This window comes from Bos taurus, chromosome 16 (assembly GCF_002263795.3).
Source record: "Bos taurus isolate L1 Dominette 01449 registration number 42190680 breed Hereford chromosome 16, ARS-UCD2.0, whole genome shotgun sequence".
In the NCBI taxonomy this organism is placed as follows: domain Eukaryota; kingdom Metazoa; phylum Chordata; class Mammalia; order Artiodactyla; family Bovidae; genus Bos; species Bos taurus.
In genome coordinates this window covers 50,771,355-50,789,432 of record NC_037343.1, presented here as the reverse complement: position 1 = coordinate 50,789,432, position 18,078 = coordinate 50,771,355, and the positions used below count along the sequence as shown (strand labels likewise).

Here is an 18,078-nt window from a genome sequence, read left to right as displayed (position 1 = left end):
GCATTAGCAGGCAGATTCTTTACCACTGAACCACCAGGGAAGCCATACCATTAGAATGCTGCTGCTGCTGCTAAGTCACGTCAGTCATGTCCGACTCTGTGCGACCCCATAGACGGCAGCCCACCAGGCTCCCGTCCCTGGGATTCTCCAGGCAAGAATACTGGAGTGGGTTGCCATTTCCTTCTCCAATGCATGAAAGTGGAAAGTGAAAGGGAAGTTGCTCAGTCATGTCCAACTCTTAGCGACCCCATGGACTGCAGCCTACCAGGCTCCTCCGTCCATGAGGTTTCCCAAGCAAGAGTACCAGAGTGGGTTGCCATTGCCTTCTCCGTACCATTAGAATAGCTGTTATCAAAAAGAAATAAGTAATAAGTGCTGGCAAGGATGTGGAGAAAAAGGAACCTTATGTACTGCTGGTAAGAATATAAACTGGTGATGCCACTGTGGAGAACAGTATGGAGACTCCTCAAATAATTATAAAGAGAATTACAATATGATCCAGTGATCCCAGGTCTGGGTATTCGTCCAAATGAATGAAACCAGTATCATCAGAAGAGTTGTCTGCATGCTCATATTCACTGTAGCACTATTTGCAAAAGCCAAGACATGAAAGCAACCTAAGTGTCAGGTCCATCGACAAATAGATGGATAAAGAAATTGCGGTGGATATAAAATGGAATATTATTCAGCCATAAAAAGGAAACCTTGCCATTTGGCACAATGTGAATGGCATTATGACACATGAAATAAGTCAGGTAGAAAAGATGGGTACTGTATGATTACACTTATGGTGGAATCTGAAAAAAAAAAAAATGGAGCTCACAGATATGAAAAAAATAAACCAAACAGATTGTGGTTTCAGGCGGGGGTGGGGGTGGTAGAATGGGTAGAGGGATCAGAAGGCACGAACTCCAGTTACAAGCTCTGGGGATGTGAAAGCTGCATGGTGACTATAATTTACAAAAGAAACCCATCAGGTGACACCACAGAGCTTCTGGGAGGAGCAGGTCTCCTGAGACGAGCCCGAGGGTCTCCTCTGACCCAGGGGTCCTGCAAGCTGGATGCCACCCTGTGCAGACTCTCTGGAAGTTTGCAGCATGGGCGTGGGTACCCACCTCCCCAGACACCAGCCTCAGACCCGCCTCCCCCCCACCCCCGATGCTCAGCACAAACTCACAGAGCATTTCTTTGTTGAACATTTCAGTGGAACAGAAAATCCGCCTGTCTGAGCCAGAAACGAGACATTTCCTTCCAGATCTTTGTTTATCTAAAAAATAAAACCCCGACCACCCACACATTTGCAGCTTCCATGTGACACGTGCTATCTGGACAACCCACCCCCACTGCTGCCTAAGGAAGGGGCCTGCAGCCCACCCCACTGGACCCGCAGGCATCAGCAGTCACACTTGCCACCCAGGGATGCAGAAGGGCCTCCGTGTCACCCTGTCTGAGCTGAAGAAGAGTCTCCAGCATGTTTTGGAAATTAGCCAAGTGGAGGCCACATGCCACTCCCTCTGCATTACAGTGTGTCCTTCCTCCATAACAACATCCTGTGGAGCCTGGGGCAGCGGAGACCCCAATTCCACCCACCACCCTCTCGAGATAGTAGAAAACCCCTTTTTTCACAGCTTGGTTTTTGGACTGACACTCACCATGGGCTTGAAGGTGACAAGCACTTCGCAGGACATGCCGGCTGATAGTGGGCCTGGGGGGTCAAAGCTGCGGGAACAACAACGGAGCAGGGCTGAGCCTCCTGCCCTCATGGACCACAGATGGGCTGGAGCCATTGTCCCAGACAGCCAGTGCCTGGGCAGGCCATTGAAACCTCCTTCTCACCCTGTCCCGGGGGCTGAGCCCCTGCTGCCTCCCTGGGGCTCAGTCCACAGGAGATGCTCCAGGGACATCTGAGTGTCAGTTGTGTGAGTGAAGGAGGGGAGGGAGAGAGGAGGGAGGGAAGTGGGGAAAGGAGGGGAGGGGGAGGGGAAAGGGAAGGAGGGAGGGAAGGAGGGGCTGGCCCCAGAGGGTACAGATGCTATGGGGTGAGCAGTGGTCATGGTTCCCTGGGGGCATGAGCCAGGTCTGGAACCAAGGGTCTAGGACTTTGGTTTCAAGGTGATGGGCTGTGAGCTAGGCAGGGAGGCAGGGCGGGGGACTGAAGGTGCTACATTCAACTGGAGCCATCTGAGCCCCACTTCAAGTAAAAGGATCAGGAAAACAGCCTCACATTCCCAGTGTTCTGGAAGGACTTTGAATTTGTCTGAAAAAAAGGAGCCCCCCACAAAATTGCTAACATGAAACACGAGGTCCATTTTCACAAAGTTGGATTTTACCTCTTGTACTTTGCTTAGAAAACACAAGCAAAAACTTAATATTAAAATCTGTCTCTGGCTGGCAGCATCCCAGGGGCTCAAGGCAGAAGTAGACCCGAGCTCCTCGTGTTGGGAGGGAAGTGGTGTTAGACAAACAGAGTCCCAAATGGCATCTCACCAGTGGATGGGTCAAAACCCAGACCTGAAAGCTGTGCACAAACCAACAGGGACACGGCAAGGGGCAGGGCCAGACCCCAGGACCTCAGGCGGCAGAATTACTGAAGGGAGACTTTTACAGACGTGAGAAAAGAACCAGAAATATCAGCTGATCTGAAAGACAGCTTGGGACCTTCAGAAATGAGGAATATGGCAACTGGAATTGGAAATGAAATTAGTAATTTCAACAGCCGATTAGATACCATAAAAGAGAGAAGTGAATGGAGGGACAGACCCCAGAAACTTGCTCAGAGAGATGACGGCAAAGGCGGGGGGCAGTGTGATACAGGGGTCAGGAAGCATGGAGGTGCAGAGCAGACAGGTTTCAAGTCGAGCACAGAGGGCCAGTCCATGAGGATGGATGGGGACAGTGTGTGAAGGGCCAGGGAGGAGGGATGTCCACAGTTGTTGGCAGAGCCTGACCAGGAAGCACAGGGAGTTCTAAAACGGCTCTAGGAGACAGCGATCCACAGCAGACACGGTGGTGGACATGCTGGACCCCAAGGGCCCGGCAACCTCATGGCGATCAGAGGAGGCTGGATAACCTATGAAGACAGGGGACTGGCCGGAAAGCCGACTTCCAGCGGCAAGAGCATAAGCCAGCAGACAGGGAGGGATATCCTCAAGGTGTTGAGAGAAAAAGCTGCCCATAAACAGTCCTGATCCAGGCTGGGGAGGGTGACTTGGGGTGGCCGAGGTGATGTGACCAACCGACTGTGCACCCCCGCCCACTCCTCCAGAAACCACAGATCCACAGGGAGAACCAGCCACACGGAAAGCCCCAGTGTCAGCACGCCCGACAGTGGAGGACACGCGGGTGATAAACGTGGAACAAGGGAAGACAGAAAAGGGAGTGAAGATCCTGCATCTGGCTCACAAGCTGCACAGAACGGACAGTGAGTCCAATGGGGAGACTGACCAGAGCCCCGGCCAGCGGCACAGCCCTGGAAGGCACCGCAGGCAGCGGACAGGGCCTCGGAGGCTGCAGCACTCACACAGCAGGAGCCACGCACACCTGGGTACTTACAGCCCCGGGGACCTCCCCATTGATGATGAGGAGGAGCAGCAGAAGCCAGGAAGGGCAGGAGAAAAAACCCTTAACGAAGAAGTCAAAACGCTTAAAGAGCAGAAGAGAAATGGGCCCTGCAGAGAGACACAGTAACGGTCGTTATGAGGGAAATGAGGGAAAACAAAATAAGAAGGAAGAGAGGATTCCAGGGACCAGAAGGGATCACAGACGAGAGGATCTGGCTCAGGCATCAGCAGGGTCTCAAGAGAAGAAACCTGAAACTCTGGAGCAGACTGAAAATTTAAAGAGTTCAAGTACACAGTCCTGAAATAAAGACGGCTTTTTTCTTTACTTTGAGGAGGCACAAGGCCCCACAAGGAGCTCTCACTCAGAGCCATTGACCTCAAAACACAGAGGAGGAAATGTCAAGCCATTCATCAGGGAAAATGGGGCTGGCCTGAGGACGGGGACCGAGACACTTCAGAAAATGCCCGCGGGCCCCAAGTGTGGTTCAAACAAAGAGGCTCTGGGAGCAGCTGCAGGGACTAAGGCCCGGCCCATGGCCGCCCCACTGCCTACTCCACGTGGATGAAGTCCTGCAGGCTCTCATCCACGCCCACCAGCTTGCAGTAGTTAATCGTGTAGGTGGCGTTGATCAGCGTGATCTTCTTCTTGTACACTTTGCCCACATCAAAGTCCTAGGTAAAGCGAGTGAAAAGTTAATACTCAAAGCTCTCTGGTGGCTGCTTCTCGGCACCTGACAGCCATGCCTGGGAGACCAGGACGTCTCACTGGTCTCCCAGGACCTCCGCCTCGGGCAGGAAGGGGGTGCCTGGGGACCAGCGGGTGTGGGTCTCCCAGCAAAGGGTTGGGTGGTGCCTGGCTCCTCCAGGGGGACTGGGAAGTTGTGATGTCCCGGCCTCCCTAGGACCAGTGCCCTCCTGGGCCGGTGCCTGAGCCCTTCCATGGGACCCTGTCACCCTCAGTCCCAGGTGAGGACACTGGTACCGGGACTCTGGGCTCACCTTGAAGTGGATGAACTTGGGCTTGCTGTTGAAGGGGCACCCTCTGAACTCACGCCCTGATGCCACCTGTTTGTGGATCACCCCACTGCGTAGCCGTTGCATTGTCCGCGCCAGGATGTCCTTGTCCATCTTTGTTCCGCCCACTGGCTTCCGGTCCACATCCTCCTTGGATACCTGGGGATTGACAGGGCCATCTGGAAAGCCTGGCCAGGCCTCCCTGAGGGCAGCTGGGGAGTGAGGGACACGAACAGCCAGGGTCACTGAGGCCGCATGGGGTGGAGAGGGAGCCACGTGGGGAGGGGAGCATGCAACATCCAAGGTGGGGCACCAGCAAGGTGGTGGGGGTGGGGGACAAGAGGCTGAGCAGAGCCATCCACAATCTAGAGGATTTCTGGAAAATAATGGCAGAGGGGGGTTTTCTAGGTTTTTTTGTTGTTGTTCAGTTGCTCAGTCGTGTCCTACTCTTTGCGACCTCATGGACTATAGCATGCCAGGCTTCCCTGTCCTTCACCATCTGCCAGAGTTTGCTCAAACTCATGTTCATTGCCATCCAAGTATCTCATCCTCTGTTGTCCCCTTCTTCTCCTGCCCTCAATCTTTCCCAGCATCAGGGTCTTTTCCAATGAGTCAGCTCTTCACATCAACTGGCCAAAGTATTGGAGCTTCAACATCAGTCCTTCCAATGAATATTCAGGGTTAATTTCCTTTAGGACGGACCGGTTTGATCTCCTTGCAGTCCAGGGACTCTCAAGAGTCTTTTCCACTACTACAGTTTGAAAGTATTTTAAAATCAGGCCAAGAAAAAGTTTTTGAAAATTTCTACAGGAAGCAAATTTTTTCAAGGGGCACAAAGGTGCAGCCCTGACAGTCTCAGTGACTTAGACAGGGAGCCTCTGGGGGCCTGGCTCTGGTGCCGGGGCCGACCCAGGGACTGGCACCCTCCTGCCCTCGCACTCTGGGGTGGAAGCTGGCCTGCTGACTGGTGACCCCTGCGCAGTGACCCCAAGCCTGAGTGGGGTAGTGCCCAGCTCCGGCCCAGTCAGCCAGGCCTCCTCAGAACCAGCAGAACCAAATGGCTTGGCCCTCAGAATGACGGGAATGAGTTTGCCCATAGATAGAGGTGACGCCCTCCCAGGTGGCCAGAAACAGAGCTGGGGCCAGCATCCTGCCACGTGCACTGGATACTTGCCAACTCCATGGCTCACGGAGCTATGCCTGCTGGGATGACCATTGCCCTGACAGAAGGCTGTCAAAGGAAGTGTGAGCAGGCCTTCCAGCCACAGGCTTCCCAGTGGTAAGTGCAGGAATCAGGGCTCACTCCCCCACCCTGAGCCCCAGCCTGCATCTGCTGTGTGCGGCCCCTGCCGGCCTGTGTGCTATGGGGCAGGGAGGCAGTCAGGAGAAGCCGCAGAGCAGCACCCATGACCGAGGCCCCAGCAGTCATCAGGACGGGGTGAGGGTGGGTGGGGGAGACGGGGCTGTGTCTGTGTCTGAGGAGCTACCTGGAAAGGCTTGTAGTCCTCCTTCCAGAGCCCGGGGATCTCCGGCCAAGCCAGTGTGTCCTCCCCGCCAAGGCTCCCGTCCCCCTGGACAGACTCACTGGAGATGGCCGTCAGCAGCGGAGAGGACTGGTAGAATCTGGACCTGGTCTCCTGGAGCTGGGGGAGAAAGACACGGCTCATTCTAGAAAAGAGAACATGCTGACAGGAGGAGGACCCCCCAGGCCCCTAGGCCCCCCACACATAGATGGGAAGGAGGACCCTGGGACCCCAGGCCCCACTCTGCATCAGAGACCAGAGCACACATCGTTTGTCACTTCCATTTAAAGTACAAATGTCTACACATCATGAAAGCCTTTCTCCAGGGCCCACATATGTGCTGGAATCCCCTTCACAGACCTTTATCTGCTCTTGGGCTGGACCTGGCCTCTGTCCAGGGACATCAGGCTGGAATAGGGATAAGGGTGGAGATTGACGTTGCTGCAGGTGAGAGAAAGGCCCCCCGCGGAGAAGAGCAGGAGCACTCTGGCTGGTGAGACAATAGGGAGGAGGCAGCAGGAGGTGCAGGCGGGCGCTGCCCAGGACAGCAGGGTGGAGAGGGGCACTGAGAGGAGTGGAGACCCTGGGGGGCAACATGCAATGAAGCCTGGGGGCCCAGCCGGCAGCACCCTTGTTAGAGCCAGTGAGCTGGGCCTTCAGGTTGGGGATGCACAGGGCAGAAGTGGAAGGGCCACCGGGCTCAGGACAGGGTCCCAAGATCCCTGTCCCACATCTTCAGGCACAGTAAGCAGGTCACCAAAACGATGCACATGTAAGGCGGCCCGAGACGATCTTGTTTAGGGTACGGGTGGCTGTGGGGTCTGCCTCTCAGTGGGTGAGGCACCAGAGCCCCGGGAGGCTGCCACCCGCCTGCCTTGGGAGGGAGCCTTGAGGCCATCCAAGGCCCTGGTGGTGGGGGTGGGGCATCAGACGCAAGCAGGAAGTAAAGGTTCTGGGGCCAGGGCGCTCTCCGTGGTGCTGATCTTGGCTGGCAGGCATGGTCCTGTTGCCGCCAGGGCATCCGCTCACCAGGGGACAGCAGAGCGGGGCCTCTGTGCTCTGCCCATCGAAGAAGGTGGCCACGTAGCTCCAGGTCTGGTCCCTCAGGCTCCGCTGGCCTGCGGGTCTCGGGGGCTCGGGCCGTGGCCTCCTCCGGTCCTCCACAGCCTCTTCCTTCAAGAGCCGACTCACAATCTCCTGCTTCCTGCGCTTCTGCTCCTCCTCGAAGGCGCTGCAGGGAATGCTGTCTGGGCTGAGAGCCAGACGCCCCCGACCCGAGAGGCTGGGCCCACTGGGCTCCAGGGGAGCAGATGAGGAGGCCCAAGGGCGGCTGGGCCAGAGACCTGGGGCGCCAACCTTGGGCTCTCGTGTCCCTGCTCTCCTAGTCCCCAGACTTCTGCGGCCTGGCTGAGGCTCAGACCAGGGCAGCCTTGGGTGGGAGGGTGCTGCTCCCCACTTGTCCCTCCCACGTGCCAGGACTGAGAGCCTCAGATGCCAAGGAGCTTCTCCCCCATCCCGGGACCCCTGCAGGTGGGGCAATGGTATGACTAGGGGACACTCCCTAGCAGCAGGACCAGGAAGCCACAGCTGGGCAGATGCTAACAGTGACCACGACGGGCGGGGCTAGGAAGCCAGAGAGGGGAAGGGACGGGCCTCCAGCAGGGAGAGGAGACACAGAGCCTAGTGTGCAATGCTGGGCTAGGTGGGAGAGCTGTGAACTCGCTCTAGCATCTTGGGAAGCCCTCCAGAGGACCCTTTTCTCTCAGGGTGGGCGCAGCCTAGGACCTGTGAATGGGGACCTTGAAGGCCCAGGGGTTCTGGGGGATGATGGGGTGCAGCATGGATTGAGGCACCACTGAGCACCTGAGACCAGAAAGTGAGCCCAGGCTACCCTTGCCTTCTGGGAGGGAGGAGAGGGCTAGTGGGGGGCTGGGCATGCAGAGACAAAGGAGTGAGCCACTCGACATAGGGGCATGCCTGGTGGCAGAATCAGGAGGGGCTGTGCTCTGAGGCCCAGGAGAGGTACCTCGCGTGGGGTGGGGGTGGAAGGGAGACGCAGGGCAAGAGGCAGCCTCAGTAGTTGTGGCAGACGTGCCCCCACTACCCTGGGGTGCTCCCAGCATGCTCACCGGTTCTGGGCCTCCAACTCCTGGCGCCGGCGCTGATGGCACAGGTGCTTAAAGGCGTCCCCACCTTGGGCCAGAATTGCCTTCTTCTCCGCCTGGGCCTTCTGTTCTGCCAGCTCTGTCTTGGCCTGGCCCCATGCTTGAAATTTCCGGAGCGTTTCCTTGGGAAAGGAGAACATGGAGGCTCCAGCATCTGCAGGTGTATGCAGGCACACTGGAGCTTTCTATCAGGTGGGTGACCTCACACTGTACCAGAGACACAGGTGGTGAGGACGTCACCACCACTCCCCATGCACCCCCAGCTGCCTCTCCTGAAAATCCTCCAGGGCTTCCCTTGCAGATTCCTTCCCACATCCCTGGCCTAACTGACCCCCAGGCCCCACTTTCCCCAGGAAGGCCTGGGATGCCAGCACACGGTGTGCTGAGCCTGAGAGGCTGTCCAAGGGCAGGCGGGCGCATGCGGTCCCGCCTGGATCCCGGAAGGGCTCCTACCCGGTTGGCGGAGATACTGTTCTTCAGGGCCAGCACCGCGTCCATGCGCCTGCGCATGTGCTCTCGGGTCTCCAGCTCCTCCTTCTGCTCCTGCTCACGGATCCTGAAGGGAGGGCCTGGTCACCACTTGAGCAGCCTCAGGGCTGGGAGGAGCCCCAAGGAAATAGCCAAGTGCAAGCGGGAAGAGAGCTGGGCTGCACATGAGCCGCGAGAAAACGGTGAGATCAATTTCTCTAGATCAGTCCTTGTCTGAAAGCAGCAGCTGTCAGCTCAAAACTGAAAGCACACGATGACATGAGGGTTCAATGATAAAATCAGAGAATTTCAACATAAAGGCAAGTGGCCCACTTTCTCAGGCTTGCCCTTGGCAGGGGTGAGGTGGACACAAGGAGATTGAGGAGAAGGAATGACGCACCTCCCCAACGAGGCCTTCAGGAACCTCAGGGCCTTCCGGTGGTTCTTCTGGGCTTCCTCCACCAGCTTCTGCTGCCGGAGTCCAAGCTCCTTCTGCAGGTGCACGCATCTCCTGCAGGGGTGGTGGGTGGGGACGATGAGAACATGTGCTGTGGAGAAGGGGGAACAGGAACATGTGCTGTGCAGACCCAGAGGGGACTGAGGGCAAACGCATGAGGGAGGACCCTACACCGTGCCTGGCGGGGGCAGGGAGATGGGGACCCCGCAGGTGTCCATGGGCTTAGATTCCACGGAAGCAGGAGATCCGGCGACAGGTAGAGTGGGAGCTGGAGGAAACCTGTGAAGGTGGGATGGGGGGCAGGGACTCCCCAGGGGTGGGAGGTCAGGCCCCCTGGCCTGTGGCACACTTTGTCCTCCTGCCCTGTGCTCAGAAGGGGCTGCCCCCAGGGAGTGGGCAGTGTCAGGCCTCAGGGAGGATGGGCTGAAGGAGTGGCCAGAGCAGAGAAAATGGCTGGGTGTCCAGGAGGAAGCCACTGTCAGGTCAGGGAGTGAGCATGGCTCCAGCCACTCTGGCCAGGGCTGGGAGGGTGGGCCTGGCCGGGCAGGTGTGGGAGGGGGCAGGCAGGACCCCAGGCCTGGACGCACCGGGCTCGCAGCAGCCTGTTCCGCTCTGCCTTCCCCGAGGCCCCCATCTCCCGGTGCAGCTGCTTGGCTGCCCGCTCCTGAAGGCCTCTCCTGGCGGCTGCAGCCTCCTCTTGGGCCGACTTGCGGGCGTCCTCTAGCTGCCCCTCCTGGACCTCAATCTGCCACAGGGCGCTCCTGGCAGGCGGAGGTGTTCACGTCAGCCAGGGGTGGGAGCCTGGGCTACCCCTCTGTGCTGCAGCCACTCCAGGGATGTGGCACTGCATCTGACCAATGACACTTGGGCCCCTGCCACCGCAGCTCTGCTCTCTGGGTGCAGGGGAGTACAGGCCCCGCCACATGGCGCCCACCCTCTTATCTGCCTCTTACCATGCCCCAGCCCCCATGATACAGGCTCCTCGCGGCAAGGTTTTCTGGGGTTTTACTCACTGATGACGCCTAAGTGCTGGGATCAACCCCTAAGCACTGGGATCAGGGTCTGGCACTCAGCAGGTGCTTGGTGTCAGTGAGTGGCTCTGTCTGAGCTCCCAACCCCCAAGGTCAGGTGTGCCCACAGGGCTCCAGGTGGAATGGGACACATGCCCCCGGAGGATGGCCTTGGGGTCAGCTGACACTTGCTCTGTGGCCCGCCCACCCTCAGCCCAAACTGCGAGTTGGGGGGGCTCGTTGACATCCCTGTGGCCTGGGGTGCCCTTGATTTTGGGCGCACAGACTCCAGCAGCAACACCGAGGGCCCTGAAGGCACATCCCCCCGAGAACAGGTTCAAGGGTGACTTCTGGTTGGTCATAGGCCCAGGGGAGGGCTGCCAGGGGTCCCAGGTGACACCCCTGGTGTGGCTGCCACGGGCACAGGCTTGAACACACTGGCCCAGAGGTGGTGGCCAGCTCAGGGAAGCACCAAGCAGTGGACAGAGCTATTTACCAAGCCTTGGTGCTCACGGAGCAACATCCAAGGAAGAACCAGCAACGAGGCCATGGAGCTGGAAGCTGAAGCTGACGACTGCACCAGAGGGCAGAGGGGCCACTATGCTGTCCAAGACGGACACTGACTGGGCCATGGAACTGGGTGGGCTTCCAGTGGGAGCCAGGAGGGGCCTGGGCGGCCCTGCTCAGCCGTGACGCAAATGGCAGTGGACTCTGCAGCCATGAAGGGAGGTGCCTCGTGGCTGCTGTGTAGGGAGGAGGAGTGGGCGCAAGGCAGTAAGCACTGCAGGGTCCGCACACCTAATGAGGCGGGGCGGGGGGGACACCCATGATCGTTGGGGTCGGTGCTGCTGATGGGTGGGACACACGAAGGGACATCTGATGTGTGTTTTCTTGCATGTATATTAGACCTTAGCTGATTAGTAAGAAAGTAAGTGGGCATTGGCCACGCCCACATGAGGGGGGCAGGCAGCTGGGCTCCCTGGGTCAGGGCCTGAGGAGCAGGCAGCTGGGCATGGTCAGCAGACTGGCATTTGGTGGGAGGAGAAATGAGTGAAAACACAGAGGAAAATGAGTGAAAACACAGAGGATAATGAGCGGCAAGTTTCTGAAGGTCAGAGAAGAGAAAAGACAGATCAGACAGGAGACGAGGGTGAGCCTCTGAAGGTCAGAGAAGAGACAGAGCAGGTCAGACGGGAGATGAGGGTGAGCCTCTGAAGGTCAGAGGAGAGACGGGACAGGTCAGACGGGAGACGAGGGTGAGCCTCTGCTTTTGTTGGAGCTGGACTTCCAGGCATGAACTGTTTCAGCAGACACACAGAAGAACATGTGCTTCCCAGCTCTGTCTGAGAGACAGCCTGGAGCAGTGAGTCCCCCTGGTACCCACCCTGGATCCCTAAACACCGTTCTCTCTGCAAGAAACCAGGTTCTGGGCACACCTGGCAGGTCCAGAGCTGGGCAACAATAAACAAGCAAGCCTGGAACTTGTTGTTACCCCCAGAAAGTGCTGGAAAAATGACAGAGAGCCAGCTTGAAAGAGGTCCCACTGGCCAAACTGGGGACGATAAAGATGGAGCAGGAACAAGTCACTGAGCAGAAAAGAAATTGGAGAGTCTGCACTGACACAGAGAGACATGAGACGTTGTTCTCTACAGCAGGATGAGAACTCGCACACTTAGAAAGACTCACAGAATTAGAAAACTGCTTGCACGGACCTCCCTGGCGGTCCGGTGGTGAGGACTCTGCTCCCACCCCAGGTGGCCAGGGGGCCACACACACAAAAAGTGAATGAAAATTGCCCTTTGGCAGCCATCATCACAACCGATTCAAGCGAGAAACATCAGTAAATGCAAAACGGGAGCGTGAGAGGGGCGGGGAGGGGCTCTCCAGGCTGACACAGTGCACAAGTTCCAGCAAGTTCCCACAGGAAAAGCGTGGCTGCGCAGAAGGAGCCCTGCAGACCGCGTCTCCATCAAGGGACTGAAATCTCCCCCACCAAGAAAGGGGACCAGTGGCCTTCAGGACTCTTGCTGGGGGGCACCAGGTAGGGGATCCTAGGCCACCGTCCTGAGGAGACATCACACAAAGGCAACTTGGGGGCCCTTCTGGGGGCGGAATCTTCAGAAATATTGAGGTCAGAAGGCCCTTCCTAGTGGAGGCAGGACAACCCTCTGTAACCACCCCAGGTGGGACCCTCTTGCTGTAAAGTGTCACCAGATAATGGAGGGGACACTGGGGATTCTTTGTGCTGTTTTTGCAAGTCTTCTGTAAACTTGAAATTCTTTCAAAAGTTAGAAGCTTTAAAAAACTAAATGGACGATACAGTGATGGACAAAGGCAGGGCCACCAGGGGTGTCCCAGGCTGGTGAGGAGCAGCCCAGATGTTGGTTGGCGCACAGCAGGGCTGCCAGGACAAGCTCCAGGTGGAGTATCTCTCTAGGGGGTGGGGTCTGGGGGGATGCTTGTAGAAAAGGCATAAAGATTTAAAAATCGTTTCAGTTGTTCCATGGGGGCACAAAGAGCAGGAAAAAAGGAAGAAGCAGCTGATTTCACAGTTCCTAAGAATTCAAAGAAACGTGGAGAAAGTGAAAAACACTGAACAAAAAGGGAAGTCTTGGCTACCCTTCCATTTTTAGGCAGCTTGAAAGTCAAGTGCCAAGTGTGGTTCTCTGTCTCCAGGCGCCCGCCCCCAGCCGGCCTGGACTCACTGGCTCTGCTGCAGCACCGCCATCATCTGCGCCTGCAGGTCCTGCTCGTTCTTCAGCTCTGAGCACAGGCGCCTCGACGCTGCCTCCAGGCGGCCCATGGCTGCCCTGGGGACCACAGGGACAGCGGCAATCAGGGCCTTGGGGTTGCCGGCCCCCAGCCAGCCATGCCTTCAACTGATTTTTCACTTGCAGGAGATGAGTGTCAGCTGGGCGGGCAGAAACATGGCCGAAGGCAGGCTTCTGCTGGGCCTACTCTCACTGATCTGACCACGCTGCCTTTACCCGCTCCACTGGCCTCTCTAACAGGATGGGGAGCTGTTCCCTGGTTGCCAGCTCCTCAGAGCAGCAGGCCCAGCCTGGTTTTGGCCCAGGAAGGACCCAGCATACTCATCTGCCAACCAGAAGCATCTCGAGGACAAAAGCCACCGAGAGACCCGCCCTTGGCCAATCCCTCCTTGGCGGGGGTGGTGCGCTTCAAGAAATCCCCTTGAAATTTCTACTTCAAGTGCCTTTGACCCCCAGTCATCTGAGCCCAGTTATGCTCTGATGAATGGGTGGGTGGTGATGGGGTAGGACACACAGATGCACCGCCCCTAAATACCCCCTCTAAGGGCAGAAGCGGGTGGGGTCATCTATATGAGAATGGCCTTTAGTGACACTGACCAGATGGCTCTGGTCTGCAGGCCCGTGACCTGGTGCCATCTGAGGCCCTGCGCTGGATGCTCCCCCCAACCCCTACCTAGCCCACCCTGGTGCTCCTGCTCCAGTGCCGCGTGGCTGCTGTTTCTATCACTCAGGTCCCAGCCTGTGGGTCCCCTTCTCAGGGAGGGCCCCCTGGACACCCGTATCAAAGTGACCTCCCTCCCGGGTCGTGGCCACCTGACTCCTGGTGTCTGCTGCAGCTGTCAGATTCCCACAAGGGCAGGAGATGGGTCCATTCCCTTGCCACCTGGGTGCAGTGGGCACTAGATGCGGGTCACAATTGGGTGGACATGGCTCCTTGCTCACACACTGGCCCCAAGGCCCCACCTCCAACCTCAGACCTACATGTTGTTGGCTGCCCTCTCTGCAGCTATCTCGGCTGCCACACTCTCCTGCTGCTTGACTAGGAGTTCCATCCTCCTGCGGCAGGCACGTAGCTCCCCCCTGGAAGTTGAGCCAGAATCAGGGTGAGTGGTCGTGCGTACCCCAGGCCTCAGTCTCCCTCTCCTTGGATGGGACCAGGCCCGGGGTGGCTGACCTCTCCTCCTCCATCTCACACATTCAGGAGTGAAGTTTCATGTCATCCACACAGCAGTGTTACTGCTGGTTAGATAGGAGTGGAGGGCAGGGAACCCCCACGGCCAGGGCACCCACACAGCCTGGGGCAGGGGACCGGCTGGCCCACTTACCTTGTCTTCTGGATGAAAAGGTCTTTCTCTTCATGCAGCTGGTCCAGGTGGCTCAAGTCCCTGCGCAGCAGGCAGGCCTGCCTTTTCTCCTGAGCAGTCAACCTCTGCTTCTGCTTGTCCTTGCTCTGCTCTATTCCTGGACTTGACGTGGAAAGGACACCTGCTACCCTTGTGTGGGGCCTATGTTCCCCCACCGTACTGTCCAGAATACAGAGGTCCCCTCACCCCGTCCTCACCCAGGTCAGTTACCAGGAGCTTCCCAGGCCGGCCTTCTGCTCAGCCTCCCTGGGGACACAGTCCAGCACAAGCTCTGGGTCCTCCAGCTCCTCTGTGTCTAGACGTCAAGCAAGAGAAAGCAGACGGAGACCCTCAAGCCTGAGGCTCCTGGATAAATCCTGACAGGTGCAGCGATTCTCAAAACGTGGCCCGGTTAACCCTTTCCAGGGGTCGGCACTTCAAAGCTATTTTTGTAACGATAGCAAAACACTACCTGTCTCTTCCGCCCTGAGATCAGTGAGTGTGGCGTGGAGCTGACAGGGTAACAGGCAGGAAGGCCAGGGGTCTCCAAACAGAGGAAATAGACTGCAGTGCCATTTCTTATCTCTCCCTTAAGTGGCAGGAGGAAACAAACTACAAGTGTCAGATTCTTTTTCCTTCTTTATTCAAAATTAAAAGGAGGTTTCTCTTAAGATTCTGTGTTGCCATGGCGACACCTGGTTCCACCTGAACTTAACTTTTCTCAAACCTTGAGCTAACCAATGCGTTTTTCTTATGCAAATGTTTTTCTTAAACTATGTTAATAAAACTATGTATTTGCTTTGGAATTTGCCTTTCTTCAAAATGGTTCCACCTAAGACTAACTTTTTTCCTTTCTCAAACCTTGGGCTGATAATAGCTCAACAAACCAGTATTCATATCAATTGTTTTATGGCTAGGGGAGGACACCCCTCAGGCAGTCCTATCTCAAAAATGCATATTGTGGGAGAGGGGCCTGGTGAAACTCCCTCAGCCTTGAGGTGTCTCTCTTATCTGATTAATACCTTTCTAACAGACATAAAACAGCTCGTTAAAACTTGCAAGGGGGACACTTTCTGCCCCCTTCTGATGTCTACATCTATCTCTTTTATACTTTAATAAAACGGTATTACACAAAAGCTCTGAGTGATCAAGCCTTGTCACTGGGCCCAGATTAAATCCCTCTCCTCCGGAGGCCAAGAATCCTGGCGTCTTTCATGGCTCAGCAACAACCTTTCAGAGTTTTCCAGAGGCCACATGACACAGGATACCACACCAGACTAGTGAGAGGCAGACATCTGCTCTTAGGCCAGGCTCTGCATGTTACACGCAGCAGGTTTATTACTGCTATTTTAAGTGAGTAAATAACATTTTTTTAGCTTTAGTTCTTAATGCAGTAAACATTGAAAGGTATAACTGATGTAAACCAGCGCTCTTTGGGTCTTCAGTAATTTTTTAGGAATATAATGGAGTTTCTTGACAAAAAAGTGTGAGAATTATTGCCTTTGAGAATCACGGCCAATTTCAAGCAAAACACGGCTTAGCTCCAGTCCTTCATTAAAGCTCAGCAAAAATGACTGAAAAGAAGTTCTAAAAGGCATGAATCTACAGTCATGAGACAGGGGTCAGTAGAAGGGAGAAGGCAGCACAGCTTCGGGGCAGGGGCTCTCAGGCATGGAAGTGGGTCCTAGTGGGGCAGGGACATCAGTGTCCTTGTAAAGCTGTCCTGCTGGTGTCCAGCACTAGCCCAAACCAAAGCATGTCTTAGAGGAACTGCAGATCATAGGACTTTTTTTTTAATCCAAAAGTTTCCAGGAAAATAAAACAAGAACAGATCACATTCAGAGGACTGGAGTAAACACAGCACCAGATTCCTCCACAGAGACGCTGGAAACTACAGTCACCATCTTCAAGGTCTCAGCCACATGAACCCTTTCTCCAGTTAAAGACAGAATACTGTAGGCTGCCTTTTCAAGAAAAATGTGAGCTTAAAAAATGTAGCTTCTATGAAAAAAAGGGAATTAAAGGGCCCTGATCAAGCCCACCCTGTGCCTTCTGTGCTGTGAAATGTATGTTCTTTGTGAGGAGACCCTTCTTAATTACCATCTTCCACGAGCGGCTTGTCATCCAAAAGCTTCTTGTCGTCTTCTTCCATCCTGGGGCAAAATCAGCTGCAAAAGGTTTACAAAGTACAGAGATGGATTTAAAAAAACATTAAAAAAACTGGATTTCAAAGAATTAACCATCTGTCTTCTACAAAGACATTAAGAAGATGAAGAGAGGCCACAGAATATGAGAAATTATCTACAGTACACAGATTTGAGGAAGGTCTCACACCCAGAATATAACAGACGTGTAAGGATTAGCGCAGCAGAAAAGACGGTCTACAATCAAAGACGTAAAGGAGGACCTTCAGTGGGGTGGGGTGGGGGCAAAGTAGTGGTGCATCAAGACCCACACCTGGGGGGAACCCCAAATTGAAGGACCATCATAATTGCAGAGGTTCTCCCCAAGGAGGGGGGTCCAAGACCCATATCAGGCTCCCCACCCTGGGGGTTGGCATCAGGAAGACAGGCCCCTGGACATCTGACTTTGAAGGCCAGCATGGACTTCCCTTTGGGAGAGGCAGAGGGCTGTGGGAATAGCAACACTGCTCTTAGAGGACTTGCACAAAGTCCCACACACTCGGGGCCCCAAGCAGAAACAGGAAACGGAGAGGAGCCTGGGCCAGACCCACTGCTGATCTCAGGAAACCTCCTGGAGAGGCTGGAGGTGCGGGCAGCTCACCCTGGGGACAGGGACGCTGCCAGCAGCTGTTCTCGGGGAGCTGGCTCTAACATTAGGGCACAGGGCAGCGAGTGCCATATCACACTCTGCCCTCCGGCTTACCAGTGCTAGGACCCCGCCTGCACACCAGTGAGCTGACACACCAGCTCCAGGACCCCCAGACCCTGCTGCCAGACCCACCACTGGCTTGATACCAATTCTGGAAGCCCTGGGCCCCAGCCCTGCCCTCCAATGGGCAGATGCCAGATCAGAACTACCACAGCCCCACGCCGTGCCATATCAGGACCCAGCTTGCCCACCTGCAGGCCAACATCATCCCAGGATCTGGTCCCACTCGCCTGCAGGCCAACATCAATTTGGGACATCCTAGACCCCTCAGCCCCACCCGCCAGTGGCATGTATACACACACACACACATCTGGGCCTCCTTAGTGGCCCAGGAGGTAAAGAATCTGCCTGCGATACAGGAGACTGAGGTTCAATCCCTGGGTTGGAAAGATCCCCTGGAGAAGAGAATGGCTACCCACTCAGTATTCTTGCCTGGAGAATTCCATGAACGGAGGAGCCTGGTGTGCTAAAGTCAGACACAACTGGGCAACTAACACACATACATACACACTGCTGTATATGAGGCTCATGGTAACCACAAACTAAAAATCTGTAATAGATACACACATACCAAAGAGAAAGGAATCCAAAGGTAACAATAAAGACCATCATCAAATCATAAGAGAGGAGAACAGAAGAAGAAAAAAAGAACAAAATAGAACTAAAAACTCAGCCCTCAAACAACTAACTAAATAGCAAGAAGTACGTACCTATCAGTAACTACTTCAAATGCAAATGGACTAAATGCCCTAATTAAAAGACACAGAGTGACTGAATGGGCCCACATATATGCTGCTTCATAGCTCAGCTGGTAAAGAATCTGCCTGCAGTGCAGGAGTCTCCAGTTCAATTCCAAGGTTGGAAAGATCCCCTGG

The 18,078-nt window shown here is 55.6% G+C and overlaps 1 protein-coding gene across 8 annotated transcripts in view; it reads right to left on the bottom strand.

The window, feature by feature from the left end:
- CFAP74 (cilia and flagella associated protein 74) overlaps positions 1 to 18,078 on the bottom strand; it is an 89,730-nt gene that overhangs the window by 41,700 nt on the left and 29,952 nt on the right. For 7 of the 8 annotated variants that reach the window (XM_059875763.1, XM_024976794.2, XM_024976792.2 and 4 more), the window contains exons 2-17: positions 16,412 to 16,479; positions 14,543 to 14,627; positions 14,294 to 14,434; positions 13,950 to 14,048; positions 12,903 to 13,007; positions 9,775 to 9,948; positions 9,131 to 9,241; positions 8,716 to 8,818; positions 8,227 to 8,384; positions 7,127 to 7,328; positions 6,458 to 6,505; positions 6,062 to 6,217; positions 4,560 to 4,733; positions 4,114 to 4,232; positions 1,653 to 1,719; positions 1,178 to 1,267 (exon numbers count right to left, since the gene is read on the bottom strand). In XM_059875763.1, the coding sequence (XP_059731746.1) occupies positions 1,178 to 1,267; positions 1,653 to 1,719; positions 4,114 to 4,232; positions 4,560 to 4,733; positions 6,062 to 6,217; positions 6,458 to 6,505; positions 7,127 to 7,328; positions 8,227 to 8,384; positions 8,716 to 8,818; positions 9,131 to 9,241; positions 9,775 to 9,948; positions 12,903 to 13,007; positions 13,950 to 14,048; positions 14,294 to 14,434; positions 14,543 to 14,627; positions 16,412 to 16,463 (1,884 nt within the window). In that variant the 5' untranslated portion in view covers positions 16,464 to 16,479. Of the gene's footprint in view, positions 1 to 1,177; positions 1,268 to 1,652; positions 1,720 to 4,113; positions 4,233 to 4,559; positions 4,734 to 6,061; positions 6,218 to 6,457; positions 6,506 to 7,126; positions 7,329 to 8,226; positions 8,385 to 8,715; positions 8,819 to 9,130; positions 9,242 to 9,774; positions 9,949 to 12,902; positions 13,008 to 13,781; positions 13,897 to 13,949; positions 14,049 to 14,293; positions 14,435 to 14,542; positions 14,628 to 16,411; positions 16,480 to 18,078 lie in introns of those variants that run through there. The other variant, XM_059875764.1, reaches the window with a different exon arrangement.